The following is a 14977-nucleotide window of genomic DNA, read 5'->3' on the forward strand; positions in this document are numbered from 1 at the left end:
TGAGAGGTGATATATAATCATGGTGTATGTATAGGATAATGAGAATAAAATACAGGATGCTGAATAATGCCTTTATAGTTACACAATCTTCTAAAAATAGCAAAAATGCAGTTCAAACTTCATTTGTTTCCTATTCCAGAATGTTTTCTATAAAACTGAAGATGAACAGTCACTGGGAATGCATTCTGAAGAGAAGCAATGGATTCACTAGCTCTGGATGTTCTCAGAAATATTTTTTCTAGAGAGCTTGATTTTGATATAATTTACTGAGGTCAGTACAGGCTTTTGATGATTTCTTGTAGTATGTGCTAGGTAGCATGACTCAACAGTTCTTTCTGGCATTAGTTTTAATGAATCTTGTCCCTTTCTCCAATGACACAACCTGGTTCACAGATCAAAACACTCTGATGCCAGTTATTGCTCATTGCTATGCAGTCTTTATCAAATAATAATAATAAAAAAATCTAAAGTCTAAATCTAGCATTATGCTAGCTTCTCACATTTGTTATTCAGAAGACTGCAAGAGATACAGTTACTATTAAATCAATTCTGTGGTGATCTTGATTCATTTAGAGAAGAAATGTATTCTGTAAATTTTCAGTCTTACATCTCGTCCTGAGAGATGGTCATTTTGTAAACTCACAGTGTGTAAATCCCACAGCTGAATTTTTACTCAACGATTTTAATGAACTGCTGAATGTCAGTTCTTGCAGTCAAAAGGGTTTACCTTTCCTAAACAAACATGTGATATTTTATTATCTTCAGGTAATGCTAATGACACTGGAAGGAAATGGGAGAGAATCTTTAATACTGCTATTAGAGAAGCTTGGTAGAACGTGATTCACAGATATTCAGAGCACCTAGTAACTATATTCTAAATGAAACAAATTTACTCAGTCTTTAAGACTAATTTTAATGAAAAAATATGAAACAAAGACCAGATCTGCTGGGAAAATAGGTAACCTTTTAAATTAATGTTCCCTGAGCCACAATTAATTTAGATTTAATAGGACAGTTAATGTATGTTATTTGAATACTGATTATTAAACATTCACAAAGGATTAAAAGTTATGTAATAGATTCATAACTGTGAAATTGATATGGACCTATTGCATAGCCATAATACTCTGCAAATATGTTTGAGTATGTAGTTGCTATTTATTTAATATATATTAACTGTTTTATGAAGTCTGAATTAAATACTTAAATCTCAATTGAAAATGTTTCTGGGAAATACAAAACAGAACGTGGGATATGTTTAATGTGCTGTGTTTATCTAGATAAAATCCCGTTGCTTCAGAAACAACAAAAACTTTAGTAGTCTGTGGGGCCTGCTTGAGTAAAAAGTTTTCAATGGATAGTTTCACTGCTGAAATGCCTATGAAAGTAAGTAGACGTCAGGATGATGAAGTATCCAAAATGCAGGATCCAGAAATTTTGCTAATGTTGACAACAAAATCCTTTGTTTTCCCAATCTCCTTCCTCCTCAAGAAGCAAACCTATAATGATGTATTAATTGCTGTTTATTATGCTTCCTATTGCTTCGTTTTTTTATGGCTTGTGGTTGCTTAACAGAAGTAAAAGTAATCCTATGGATAAAATGTAGTGAGATAAAAGACCGCTACAAGTCTTACTGCAGATTTCTTGGATGTTTTTATTGTAATTGAAGGTGGCACAAAGATCACTTCTCTAATGACAGGAGCGCTAGCTCTGCGACCAGACAAGCATGCTATACCTACTGCTGTGGCTCCACCTGCTGAAAGGTATTGGTTTGAGTTCAGAAGGAGTACAACGGTAAAACACATTGCATCTCCTATCCACTCACTGTTTTTTTTTGTTTTTTTTTTTTTGTATCTCTGCATGGTACTGTGTCTTCATAGCATATAGGGTGTAGACGTATCTTGATTACTTGACAAGAACACAGCCTCTGTTTCAAAGGCAACTTGTACCTCTTGCCACCAACAGGCCTGTAACTCCTTCCTGTTCCATCAGCTGGATCTCAATGTAGGTACACTCCCGAGCCCAGATGTGTGGCTGGGCTGGCACAGTCCTGTAGGACATTGTCTGAGCTACAGTCCCATGTCAGTAATGGTACTCCGAAATCATTTGCCTCCTTTGGCCAGCATAGCCTTTTTTATTCCAGCCACCATATGAACCTTTCTCATTTTTTTTTTTCTTCAGAGTTTTCTGCCTCAGTTTGAGGCACTTTGCAGGGGAAGAAAAAGAGAATCTCTTGCTTCAGGCACCATTACACAGCCAATAAAGTTGGGACTTTTCTAGAGTTAATGTTCTGTAAAATCTAAGGTGATAAGATTTGGGAACGCAGGAAATTCTTCAAAGTATTCATGTTAAGGAAGTTTAACTTCTGAACCATTTGAATGCTTAAGCATCAGACAGCTTTTCTTTCGTATGCATTGTTCACACAACAGTGCAAATCCCCATCTATCTGGCTAGATATAATCACTACCATCTTGGAATACCATTTCCTTCTTTTCAGCCATAAGCACTGATGTGTTAGTAATGAAGTAGTTCAGCTTGTATTTTCCCTGCTAATTCTACTCCCTCCCCTAAATCTGTGTCTTTGGATCCTACTTACATTATAACATCTTTTAGAGCATTTAATGAAATATGATGAGGAATAGAAGGAAAACTACTTTATTTCTATTTTTATTAGTAGTTATTGCTTAGAAGTCTATTAATGCTGAGTAATGTGCCTAACAGATGCCAATCTTTTCAGAAGGAGTTAAAGTGAGTTACACATTTTAGCAACATTTTCAATGTAAGGCTTTACAAGAACCATATTTACTTCTTCCCCTTTCATGCAGATATATATTTCTATAACTTTTTATTGAAAATTCACATTGGATATATAAAAGTCCAAGAGGTTTCAAAGTTACATGAAACATTTATTTGGAGGCCAAATACTAAAGAAGTGGTGATTGGATTGCATGTCAATAAGAAACCTGGCACAATATATTTTACACATATCTGTGCGGTATGCATTGCTTTCAAAAATTTACCAATGAGACTGTATTTCATAGTCAGTCTTCCACCTACAATTATAGACTAGAACAGCAGAGGAGGAATGAGATCCCTGCATGAGTCTGCTGAATCCACATGGTACTTTTTTTCCCCTTTGCTTAAGGCAAAGAAAAATCAAGCATGAAAATCTTCAGGGCTGACTGTTCTTTCTGCAGAAGTGCATCTGGTGATATTTCAGGTTTTAACATACAAAATTTCACTGTCTAGTTCTGGCTTAATTTGGGATTTACTGAAAACCAAAACCAGAGACTTCTAAATAAACAACGTAGAGAGCAGTCTCCTTTTAAGCATTTCCAAAAAGTTTTCCATAAGAAGTTCACAAACTAAGCCAACTAATGTTTGGGGTTCTGCCAAAGCATTCTTGAAATACTCACGTCTACTTAAAGGAACAACCAGGTAAAGGGAAGTAGTGTTCCTCCTCAGTTTTCCCAACTGAGTCTAAAATTCTATAAACTATAATTTCATTTAATATATAAACTATATATTCTAAAAACTATAATTTCACCCAGTTATACTGCTGATACTGAAGATCCTGACCCTTGAATACAGCAGTGCCCAAGTTTGTTGTGTGCAACATGACAAACATCAGCTATGCATCTGGGAATGCCTGTGTTTGTCACAAACCAACAGCAGAGCTCGGATTAAGTAAGTGAACTGACAGAGGCAGAGATGTAATACTACAACCTACAGTTGTGCAAGATGTACTTGTATAAAGGTGACTCTGTGCCTGCTTGGATTTAGTGGTTAATAGCAAGCCAGTGTGTGCCAGCAGTTATCATCACCTCTGTCTACTTGGAATAGCAAATAACCACAGTATTGCAGACATAGCTAAGAGCAACCAAATGCTTCCTCTTCCTTGGTGATTGCTGTAGCAAACAAAACATATGTCCCAATCCATTAAGGAAAGAGATGAAATGTGGTAGGTAGAAGACTCCAAGGCAGTGAGAACTAGGGGCAGCATGACGGTCCCTTGTGAGCAAAATTAGGGAACAATCATTTTGATGAAGGTGATGATAGCTCAAGAAAAATGTGGAGGGATGTGAAATCTGAACTGATAAAAGCAATGGACAGAAGTAAGCAAAGTAAAGAATCAGAATGAAAGACAGACAAAAAATCACTTAAGAGCTCCTATTTATCTCTCTACCCTGAGGACACATGAAGGATTTGAAGTGCTGCCAAAACTATCTTTGTTTACACATAAATGCTGATAAGAATTTCCTTCATCCTACCCTATTTCTCACCCCCTTCCTCCTAATTTCTTGGATACAAAAATTTTGTAATTAGTAAACTAGAATGAACAGAGAAAAAAATAATTTTGAAAATTGAATGTGTTAGTGGTAAATTTTATGAAGGGAAGGAAAACAGCAAAAAAGGACATAGGATACTCATTTGCAAACTGGGAGCAAAAAACATTTTTAAAAGTTCAAGTCTCACCTCAAGTAAGGCATTACCAACACCACCAAGATTACCAACACTGGCAGAGGATTGCAGGACTGAGGGAAAGAGAGGTTAGGTTTTTTTTTTTGGTTTGTTTTAATTCATTGTTTAAGAAAAAAGAAGCATAGATTGCAGAAAGAGAGAGTATTTTTGAGTAGTTGCTACTCCTACTGTGTCCTGTAAATTTTGGGTACAGTTTTCCATCTTTTTTGCAGCCATATCACCTACTATAAGATATTGCCTTCCCCTGCAGATCTTGTCTTTCTTTAAGGTATATATTCTGGCTTACTTTACTGCTAAGAGAGGAGGTTGTGCTCCCTTTGCTAGTGTTCTTGTCTTGTTCCGACACTGGTAATCTGTTAGTTTTTCCCTGAGCTGATTCAACTCCATAACCTGTCAGAAAACAAAACGAAAAAAAAAAAGAAAAAAAAAAAAAGAGAGAGAGAAAAAAGAGGGTAGGTTAATTGTTGAGTTGAATGGGTCTATTGTACAGTCAGATTACTAACACAGGTAGACCAAGAGACAGGGTATATAACCTAAAAAGTAGAACGGTTGTGGGAAATCTAGGAGGAACAGGACTTTCTGGTTTTTGAAGCAGCTGCAGAACGTAGTTTCATCCTTATATCTTTAGACCACCACAACTACAATACAGGTAGTGATCTAATGAATGTGAAAAAAAAAATTACATTTCAAAAGAACAAAAAAAAAAAAAAAACAAAAAAACAAACCTTGAAATATGTTAAGTGATTCCTGTGAGACACATGTTTTGCATTAAAAGCTTTTCTGAGTCAATGTAAAAAAATACTTTTTCAAATCTTTAGCAGAAAATAGAAGTTGCAGTTTTTGCACAATGGAGGAAAGATGAAGGTAAAAAGCACAAGCCTTCATGAACAGCCTTTTGCTTAAAGCTTTCAAGCCTTTTGAAAACAGGTGAGGAACAATATGATTTGGAATTAGATTCATTGCAGTAGCAGAGTAACTAAGAGAAGACAACAAAATAAAAATCAACAAATCACTCTGAAGTTTCAATAATACCAGTTTAAACAGAGACATCGCTTAAGATGGTAGGTGCTTTGCAGCTGGGAAATATAGTTAGAGACCTTAGTAGGGATGATCTCAGAGAAGTGGTGAGAACAGCAGATTGTTGAGAAATACCAAGGTCAAGAAACGTGTATCTATAAAATAAAAGGAATTAAAGTGAACAGGACATTAATATGAAAAGTAGTGGTGAGAATTTGTCTCTTCAGGATTATGGGAAAATCAAGAGTTAAAATGGTCAGTGACTGCAGTCACCAGAAGAAATAGTTCCTCGTCATCACTTCTGTCATCGCCTCTGTGTTATGTGACAATGTAGATCACCTCCCTGATGCAACTGGAGACTAATGTGGTCTAAACAATGCATTACCACAAATGCAAGGCAAGGGAGAAGAATAAGTAGCTGCAGAAAAAAAATGGGAATGTTCCCTTCAGTAGCACTGAACTGCAATCTTGATTAGCAACACTGAAACTGAGGTGATGCTAAGCCAAAATGCTCTGGTGGTGCCAATGGTTTAAAGTGACATATTCTGCCAGAAGCAGCTCTATGCCCTGTCTCCATGTTGACCTTCACATGTTGTGTTTCAGCCAGCTTTATGTAGCTGTGCAGTGAACCACACTGTGGAACTGACATAGGTGAAGGTAGGAAGAAAGTAGAAAACATGAAGAGCTGCTTAACTCCAGACCAATTCTTGGGCCATGTTTTGATACAGTAAATCCAGATATAAAACTGCTGGTGCTGGATCAAAAATAATGGGGCTCCATGATACAAAGCACTGATCCAACAGAAATTAACTTTCCAGTTTGAATTTGTTTAAAACAAAGCCCCAAACTGAAGAATTGACTTTATACTGCTGAGCTGTATGCCGATCAGATATATATTTTCTTATGGGTGCCACAATAGCATCATAAGAGCACAGACATTGTCATTTTGTATTTCGTGTCCTGACCTAATTTGGGTCAAGTATAATTGTGACTTTGCATCTCAACCAGATCAGGCTGGTCCTGCTGAGTGACTCTGTGACTAATACTAAAGTTCAAGGAACTATGGTCTCTTTGTACTCTGGTCAACAATTCCATTAAGTGAGACAGGCTCCATTTTGATTTGTAAGAGTCCATAAAACAGAGGAGAGAAAGCATGGTGGTAGGTAAAGAGTATCCACAACACGCCCAAGTCATTTTGATGCTGTTCTTGAAACCTTGTTCCACCTGCCACAATCCACAACTCCAGTAGTCTGCCTGTATCTTTTATTAGGTTGCATCTAAAACTGGGCTGCAACCTGAGGTGTTCCAGATCATTTCAAGGAAACAGTATGTTAAAGATTTTCTTAGCCTCATTTTGGCAGCTGTTAGTGCCAATACTTAGTATTGCATTTCTGTGTAACAATAGGTATTTTGAAGGGTGTTACTTGCCAGTGCTCTTCCATAAGGATGTGGCTTTGTGAGTTCTTAGTTAGGGACCAACAACTTCCCATGGGTTCTGGAAAGTCTTCCTTAAACTTCTAAAGTAGGTGCTGCCAGTTCTTGTAATTCGACTGCAAGTTAGATGGCAGTTATTTTACTAGTCTCACACATGCCGGAGGCAAAGAACATACTGAGAACTTCTACTGTCATTGGCACAAAGGCATTTGGGTCTGGCCAGTGTGGCTGCTTAGAAAACTGCAAAAATGACCCAACGACACCCAGAAAAGCAGTCCCAAGAGTATAATGAAAAGACTCATTGCAGGTAACGTTGTTTTTGTTTGTTTAACATTTGAGATTGATGATATTAAAATGACTTTTTCCATCTTCTGGCTCCTTGGCCGTGAAGTGGGAATAACAGTTGCTTGTTTCTACAGGGATGACCTGAGGAGGACAGATGAATTACGAGTGCAAGACGCCATGGCAACAAAGGCCATTGAGCACCTAGGCACAGGATGACCCTTTTTCCACGAGGCACGACTGGAAACAAACCCCTTGTGGACAACCGATGGCTCAGAGCAGGGGACTGAGAGATGAGGCACACATAGAACCCAACGAGGGGGAACGGCGCCCACAGAGCACCACCGTCCCCCAGAGCGCTGGGAGGGGGGCACTCCCCCAGACTGGACGCTGGCAGAAGGGCGGCCGGGGGTTCCCCGGAGGAGGCGCTCGCTCTCCGGGGAGGCAGCACAGCTCTCCCCTCTCCCCGGGGCAGCAGCACCTCCCCGCCCCGGCCCCCTCAGCCGGCGAGGCGCAGGCGCGCTGGAGGCCGCCCAGGCGGCGGCGCTTGCGCGGTCAGGCCGAGGCCCGGCGGGGGGCTCCGGCCGCGGGGTTCCGACACCGGCGGAAGGCGGCGCTGCTGCCGCTGCCGCCGCTCGGAGCCCGCCCGGCCCCGACACAAAGACGAGGGCGGGTGCGGCAGCAGCGGCGGCCCCTGCCCGCCCGCGGCACCCCCCCCTCCCCATAACACTCCCCGGCGCCACATGGCGGCAGCGCCCCCGCGGAGCTAGGCCACGGCGAGCCGCGGCGCCCGGCTCTCTGCTCTCCCCCCGGCTCCTGCGGGAGGAGCGGGGCCCTGAGCACCCCCGCACGGCCCCGCCATGCTGCCCCCGGGCCGCCGCGCAGCCTGCCGCCCGCCTCGGCCCCACCGCCACCGGCGGCCGGCCCGGCTGCTGGCCGCGCTGCTGCTGCTGCTGCTCCCGGCGGCGCTGGGGGGCGGCGGCGGCGGCACGGCGCTGCCCGAGGGCTGTAAGTACGACGGGCGCCCCAAGAGCGCCGGGAAGGCGGCCGTGGCGGCGGGCAGCGGCCCCGTGGAGGTGAAGGTGGTGTGCAGCAACCTGCAGCTCGCCCGGGTGCTGCCTCCCGAGGCGCTGCCCAACCGCACGGTCACGCTGTGAGTACGGGCGGTGGCGATGGGGGGGGGGAAGGACCGGGGAGGGGGAAAGGGAGCCGTGCTGGGGCTGCACGGGGGCTCCGGCGTCCCTTTATCCCGCGAAGTCGCCTTTAAACTTCTAAAGAGCGCCCTGGTGTGTTTCTTTCTGTGTTTTGAACTTTCTCTCAGGGGAAAGCCAGCCTCGGAGTGCCGTGCCGTGAGGTGGCTGTGTCCACCGGGCGTGAGCCGCTCGGTGCGTGGCAGGCGAGGAGCTTGGCGGTAGCAAATATTGTCACGCAGCCAAAGGGACTTAGTTTGTCTCTTAGGGAAACGTCAGTTTACTTCAGGTAACAGTAGGCGTGTTGTTTTTACCTGGACTTAATCCTGGCTCGTCCGTGTGAATAACAAGTTCAAACTGGGTGTGCAGCGTACTCCAGAGCAAGAAGTGTATTGCTGCTCGCCTAAAGAGCACGCACATGCAAACGAAGCATTTGCAAGTTGTTTTTTTTCTTCTCCTTGAGATGTTCACCAGTCTCTATAGCAAAGAAGATATGTAGCAACACTGAATCTCATCAGTGGATAGCCCAAGAAGTACAACCTGTGTTCATTTTATTAGGGAGCCACTGCGATTTTGGGGGTGCAACAAAGTAGCATGCAAAGAAGATTGTGAAAAGAAACTCTATTATGAGGTCTAGCTTAAGATACTTATTATTTGACAGGAAATCACAGGTTTGAAAGATCTAGAGGTAATTGGAGTTGAATATACTTCTGTTATGAGAATAACAGTTTGCCTTGTCTTTGTGAACTTTGGCAGCACTGAACATGAAGGAAGGGCTTCTTTGGGAAGTTACAGTGAGATGTATATGCCAGTCCCGTCGATGAGGACCTATGAGAAAGGGAAAAACAAAAAAGGGAGATGATCGAGGCCAAACTAGTTGTGCTCAGCTTGTCAGTATGCAAGGGCTCAGAGAATATTTCTAAATGACCTGTGAGAAGTGACCAGAAATATTGATGTGTGAAGTTTCTGAAGTAGACAAGAAAGCAAAAGGTGGAAGGTGACAGCTGTTTGATCAACAAACTCATTTTAGTCTTTGTTAGCTGTAAGTGCTTTGCAGATGATTAACTCTTAAGCATATAGTATTCACACACAAAAAAAAAGATAAAAGTATTTGTTAGTCTGGGTGATACGCTGAAGTTGGCAGTGGGGATCTTTTGATTCAAAAAGTTTGGAGTCACAGCTGTGATTGCAGTGAAAGACAACCAGATATCAAACACAGCAGCCTTGCTGTGAATGGACCTTTGTTCATAATTGTAGTCACAGGAGAATTTGGAAGAATGGCTCATCTTTCATCTTGATTCTTCATACTCCTTTATTATCTAGAGTGTATCTAGAGCGTATCTACATACAGTAATTAGTTGTTTTCACTTTTAACTGGCCTTTGAAGATTATGATAACTTCTGAAACGTTTTTTCTCTTAAATACTCATAAACTTTTAATAGACTTAGCAAGAACATGCTTTTCCATTGTTTACTCTAGTAAGTATCATAACTATGTTGATACAATCAATGTGAACACATACTTTGAAATTTTACTTAAAAATAAGGCAAAGATTATTAAACCAATACACTTTTCTAAGAGACTGGACATAGTAAGTGTTGTGGTTTGGAATCTTTCAAGTTTGTTCACTTCTGAGGAGTGACTTTCCGTATCATTTTCCTGAATCAGTGTTAACCTGGTTAGAAGATTTTGGTAGTTTATGAGGTGGGTTGCCATGTGCCATTTCACTACCATGTTGATCAGTAATGGCTGGGTTAATTGTTACGTAATTGTTTGCCAAAATTTCTTGCCTTTTTTTTTTTTTTCCCTCCAAGCTGAGACTTAGAACTGCAATACTTGATGGTAAAGGTTGTCTGATTAGAGTCAAACTGCCCTAAGTTATCTTGAATCTTGATTCTTGTGGGATCCTTCTATTAAGATAACTACTAGTTCTATTATAGCTTTTTGGATTAGTGGATTGCTGTAGAGATAAGTAGCTGAAAATAGGTTACTGTTGTGTAGATCAGCTGCGCTTTAATTCAGTTAATTTCCTTTTATGTTGACTCTTAATTTGCAGAAAGCAATCTTAAATATAAAGACTTTTTATAAAGTTTTATAATTTATTATGCTTCTGGAAGTGAGCTAGGAAGGACTCAAATTTAGTAATTATATTCTTCTTGGAGATCCTGGTTCCATCTTCATCACTGCTCAAACTCTTATTAGACACTCAGTAGATGAGCTGCTGTGCATTTAGCATGTATATTTCTGTATTTTTCCTCTAGTGAAACATTTTTGAGGATAAAACTCACTAAAAAGTAGGGACAGAAGAAAAATAGTGGAAATAAGGATAAATGAGTAGCATCTGAGGATGTTGGCTAGGCTTTTGTAGTTGGCGGTTAACACTGGTGTTGGTAAGTTTGGCAAGGTCACTTAAATTATGAAGTGCTTGACGTTTGTTTGCCACAAAAGCTTTCATTGCTTGTAATTTAGGTCTGTACTAGTTACGGTTGGTTAGAATATTTAGTTACAATTCAGGAAGAAATATCCTAACTTGATGTCAATTAAGAAAGGACAAAGTAATTTTGCTTTATGTTTGAAGAAGGAAAGCAACCACTGAAGGAAGAACCATAAAGTATGGAGAGGTGCGTACAGGAGACTAAGTAGTGTTTAGGATTTAAAGCTGTACTGTAAATTGAGATTCCTGTAGAATCTAATTAGAATTAGCTAGTGCTTTATTGAGCAGTAGCTCAAATTCACTATGGAATTTGACCTCTAGTTATGGTTATAGTTAGTCCCTAAAGAAGGGACTGAGTATTTTGTAGCCTTATACAATAAAAAATGATTGGGATGCAAATGAAGGGTGGTGTACCTACACTAAAATCCAGAAATGGCTTTGACCTCTGTAGTTTAACCGGCCAGATGAGATGCTTTTGGTGTGAAGATAATATAACTGGGTGAATGTAGCTATGTGCTTTTGTCTACTGTGTTTCTCTAGATACTGAAGTCACTGCCATGATTCACATTTAAGTAAGGAGCACGCTATATTCGCATGTACTCATGAGATAAGATAACTATTGCTGTGCTTCCTTTGATGCAAGCTCAAATGATGATCTCATAGCTTGTTCTGTGAAAGAGAACGTGTAATCCCACTGAAGACATGCCAGTGAAGTCATAATCCTTGTTGTTGAGAATTTTGGTTACTGGTTACATATAGGTTATGTTATAGGAATATAAATAAACAGAGGAAAACCATGTATGCTCAGTAAAGAAGTGTTACTGAAATAGGAATCTAACTGGTCTGCAACTTTGCTTACCCACATACTCTGATAGGAACATGAGTATCAGTGTTGGCACTTACAAGCATTAAGGTTTACAAGCCAGAACATTAGTCTGGATTTGTGTTCAGAACAGTCCAAAGATATGGTTAACTGGATTGCTGTTGAGAAACATCTTAAAATGTCACACTTTTTGCCCAGCTTCTAAATATAACCGTATTGAACTGTATCCATTAAGCATCTGAAAGGCGTATTTTTTTGGCCGTTTGGGTACTTCCAAAGCCTTTACGTTTTTGTAACACAAGTTCTTATACTCCCAGATTTTCAAAGCAAAAGGTCACTCATGTCACAAGGAGTCATTCCTATCACGGTGTATGATGGCATTGTAATTCCATTAATTACGTGTAGTTACATGAGTAATTTTTTCCTACTTGCAGTAAAAGGACTTCCAAGTTTTAAAAATAAAGCACATTAGTATTATGTAGTGACTTTATATTCAGAATTTTTATACTCCTTTTTTTTTGAGGCATTGTCTAATGCTTTGCTAAACTGTTTTATTTCATTTGCTTTACTTAGATGGGCATTTCTTTAGTATGTGTCAGAAAAAGATGTTCATTACCCAAAATTGACAAACAGGAAATACAGGCGTAGTAAGTGTATTCTGTGGAAGTTTGGCTCTTTTGAAGTACATTTGCATTATTAATTTGAATGGTTCTCTTGACAGCTAATCCCTCTTTTGTTGAAGTATCTGCCAGGGACTGCTAAATACTCTGTACTAATAACTGATAACTTTTTTTTTTTTGAAGACACAAAGGGCTAATAACTCCCACGGAAACTTATCTTAACATTTTCTTCAGTTGGTGGGTACGTGGACTGTGCAAAAATGTTTTCCTCGAGAACATGTGGCAGAACAGAGACAGTACAGTACTTGAGAACTGTTGTATCCACAGTTGAGTCATTTGCAAGTACTTGTGCATGCCCATCTACCAGTGGCATCCAACCTGTAAAAATCGGTAGTGATGCTTCATTTTCTGTTAGGCTTGTATTCTAGTAAACCTCGTCAGTATTCAGCTGTTGTTTTGTGTTCATCTTTGTTGAGAAGATAGCAATCCACATTCAAAATAAAATTAACATTTTGCTGTATACCATGTTTCAAAACTGATTTATTATTGTGAGGTTGTTATTATTAGACATTAAATATATACAATATACTTTTATGACCATGTATGCTTATATGTTCGTAAGAACATTGCAAAAAAACAAAGGTCACAATTTGAACAGCTTTTTCATCTAATTTGTTCTGCCTAAATAACTACTGAACTTCAGAAGGCATCATCACGTAATTATGTGCACACTAGGACACCCACTCAGTTTTGCATAGTGTGTTGTTGTTTATTATGTAGTAGTAATGTCTTCAACATAGATGGTGGGTTGTAATTGGTAATAATCTTCATGTGAAAAAGATTTATATTAATACTGATTTTTTTTGAGATTCTTACATACAAATGTGTTTGAATTGTGTTAGGTGACTTTCAAACAGTACTTTTTTTTTTAAAAAAGTACTTTTAAAAGTACAAGCATTGTACTTTTAAATAAATACAAATACACGAAGTATTTAGAAATATGGCTTTTTATCATAAATACAACTGTAGTCAATTGTTACAAGTCTGAGGCTCAGAGTTTGAGAGCAACACGTTAGTTACTGCTGAGTTTAAAAAGAAAAAAGGACAGGTAAGTTATGCAAAATTCTGCAGAGCAAATTTAAAATTTTGTAATGAGGCCAAATTCAATTTTTTGATTTCTGGAACAAAAGTATTTATACAGAATTGCCCAGAACCTTTTATTGCCCATGAGGTTATCCATGAAAGCAACATCTTTTATATGTTCCGTAACCTTTCAGTGAATGTTAGATGTTCATTGTGTTGTACAGTGTTTAGTCTCAAGAAGTGGTATTTTTATCTTAAGGATTAATACTTTTTTTTATTCTTTTACTGTGGACTTTATTGATCACTAGTATGCCTGGTTTTGCTGGTTCTGCAAATCTGCAAAACCATAGAACTTTACATTTGAAAGTTAAATGAATATAAATAGGTGTTGTACTGCATTGATGAATGAAGAATGAACAACTGCATGTCTTGTTCCTTCTTGCTTGCAGTTTGTTCATGTTTCAAACGTTAGTGTTGCACTTTTAAATAAATATGGAGATGTAAGATTTGATTTTTTTTTTTTTTAGAATTTGAATGTATGTACTTGCATGGGTCAGATAAGTTGCAAATTCATGATTTTGTCATTACTGCTTTATTTAGTCTTTATCTTGACTGTTATAGTCTCTATAATTTTAAATCTATATGGTTTAAGTGCTTTCATTGTGCTAATAGTTAATCCGTGGAGATTAAAACCAGTTGAGCATTTCTTCTCATTATTAATAATAAATTGTTTTAAATTTAAGAACTTCAGAGAAGATAAGTATGTTTTCATTATATTTTGCTTTCTGTGGTGAAACAATTGGTGAATTTAAAAAAATACTAAGTTGTAAAACCAGAGAGAAATCATCTGTTAAATACCTGAAATCTTTAACAGCAAATAAGTGAGAGAATTTTATTTTCATCCTTGGGTTTCACTGTGTGGCTGTTTAGCAGTGAAAGAGCTACCATGTCTTGCTGCTCCTAGAGTGCTGCAGTGGCCATTAATTGCTGTTTCCATGCATTGCCCTGTTGTGGCTCCTCCGGCAGTGATGTCCAGCGTGCAGCGTGGTGCTGCCCTGCAGGTACCCACACAGCCCCAGAGTGAAGGGGAAGGAAGGGCTGTAGGAATGGAGGCAGATAGCTATGGCTGGCAGCTGGGGAGGACCTGAGGTGGCAGGACAGGGGGGAGTTTTCTTGGGATGGATTTGCTCATTATGGAGATGGAAAATCAGAAAGACTTTGGAAGGAAAGTAGAATTAGTTAAGGTTCTGAAGTGGAGGGTACAACTGGCTAGTGAAAGTGAGCAAGAATTTTGGGAAATTTAGCAGATACAGAGGAAATCTGGGTAGGATTAGTAACAGGTTGCCAGTAGGATGTGGATCATACAGCAGCATCTCAGAAAACTCTTTTGGTATTGTCCTCATGATGTATTTCCATCTGAGGAGATGAATGTAGACTTCTGTTAGAAAAGAAAGCTCATGAGTTAACACTTGTTTTTAAAGAACAGGTTTTACCATGAAACCTAGCATCAGGCAGGTTTTGTAAGTTGTGCTCTGATTTCTAAAATCATCCTGTAAGATATCTGGAGGATCTTAGCCCGTCTAATAATATCTCAGTCTTGTTTTAGGGTGAC

General features: G+C 39.5%; 1 protein-coding gene and 1 long non-coding RNA gene across 2 annotated transcripts in view; both read left to right on the forward strand.

Moving 5' to 3' along the window:
- Positions 1-139: 139 nt before the first annotated feature.
- On the forward strand, positions 140-7463 carry LOC119716784 (uncharacterized). The gene is made up of 3 exons (XR_005265420.2): positions 140-271; positions 1670-1763; positions 7353-7463. It is a non-coding gene; the product is annotated as an uncharacterized lncRNA (long non-coding RNA).
- Positions 7464-7933: 470 nt separating this feature from the next.
- The window catches only part of ADGRA3 (adhesion G protein-coupled receptor A3), a 53003-nt gene continuing 45959 nt past the window's right edge, over positions 7934-14977 (forward strand). Inside the window, exon 1 of the mRNA XM_027457314.3 lies at positions 7934-8368. Within this exon, the coding sequence (XP_027313115.1) occupies positions 8076-8368 (293 nt within the window). The 5' untranslated portion in view covers positions 7934-8075. The remainder of the gene's footprint in view (positions 8369-14977) is intronic.

This window comes from Anas platyrhynchos, chromosome 4 (assembly GCF_047663525.1).
Source record: "Anas platyrhynchos isolate ZD024472 breed Pekin duck chromosome 4, IASCAAS_PekinDuck_T2T, whole genome shotgun sequence".
Taxonomy (NCBI): domain Eukaryota; kingdom Metazoa; phylum Chordata; class Aves; order Anseriformes; family Anatidae; genus Anas; species Anas platyrhynchos.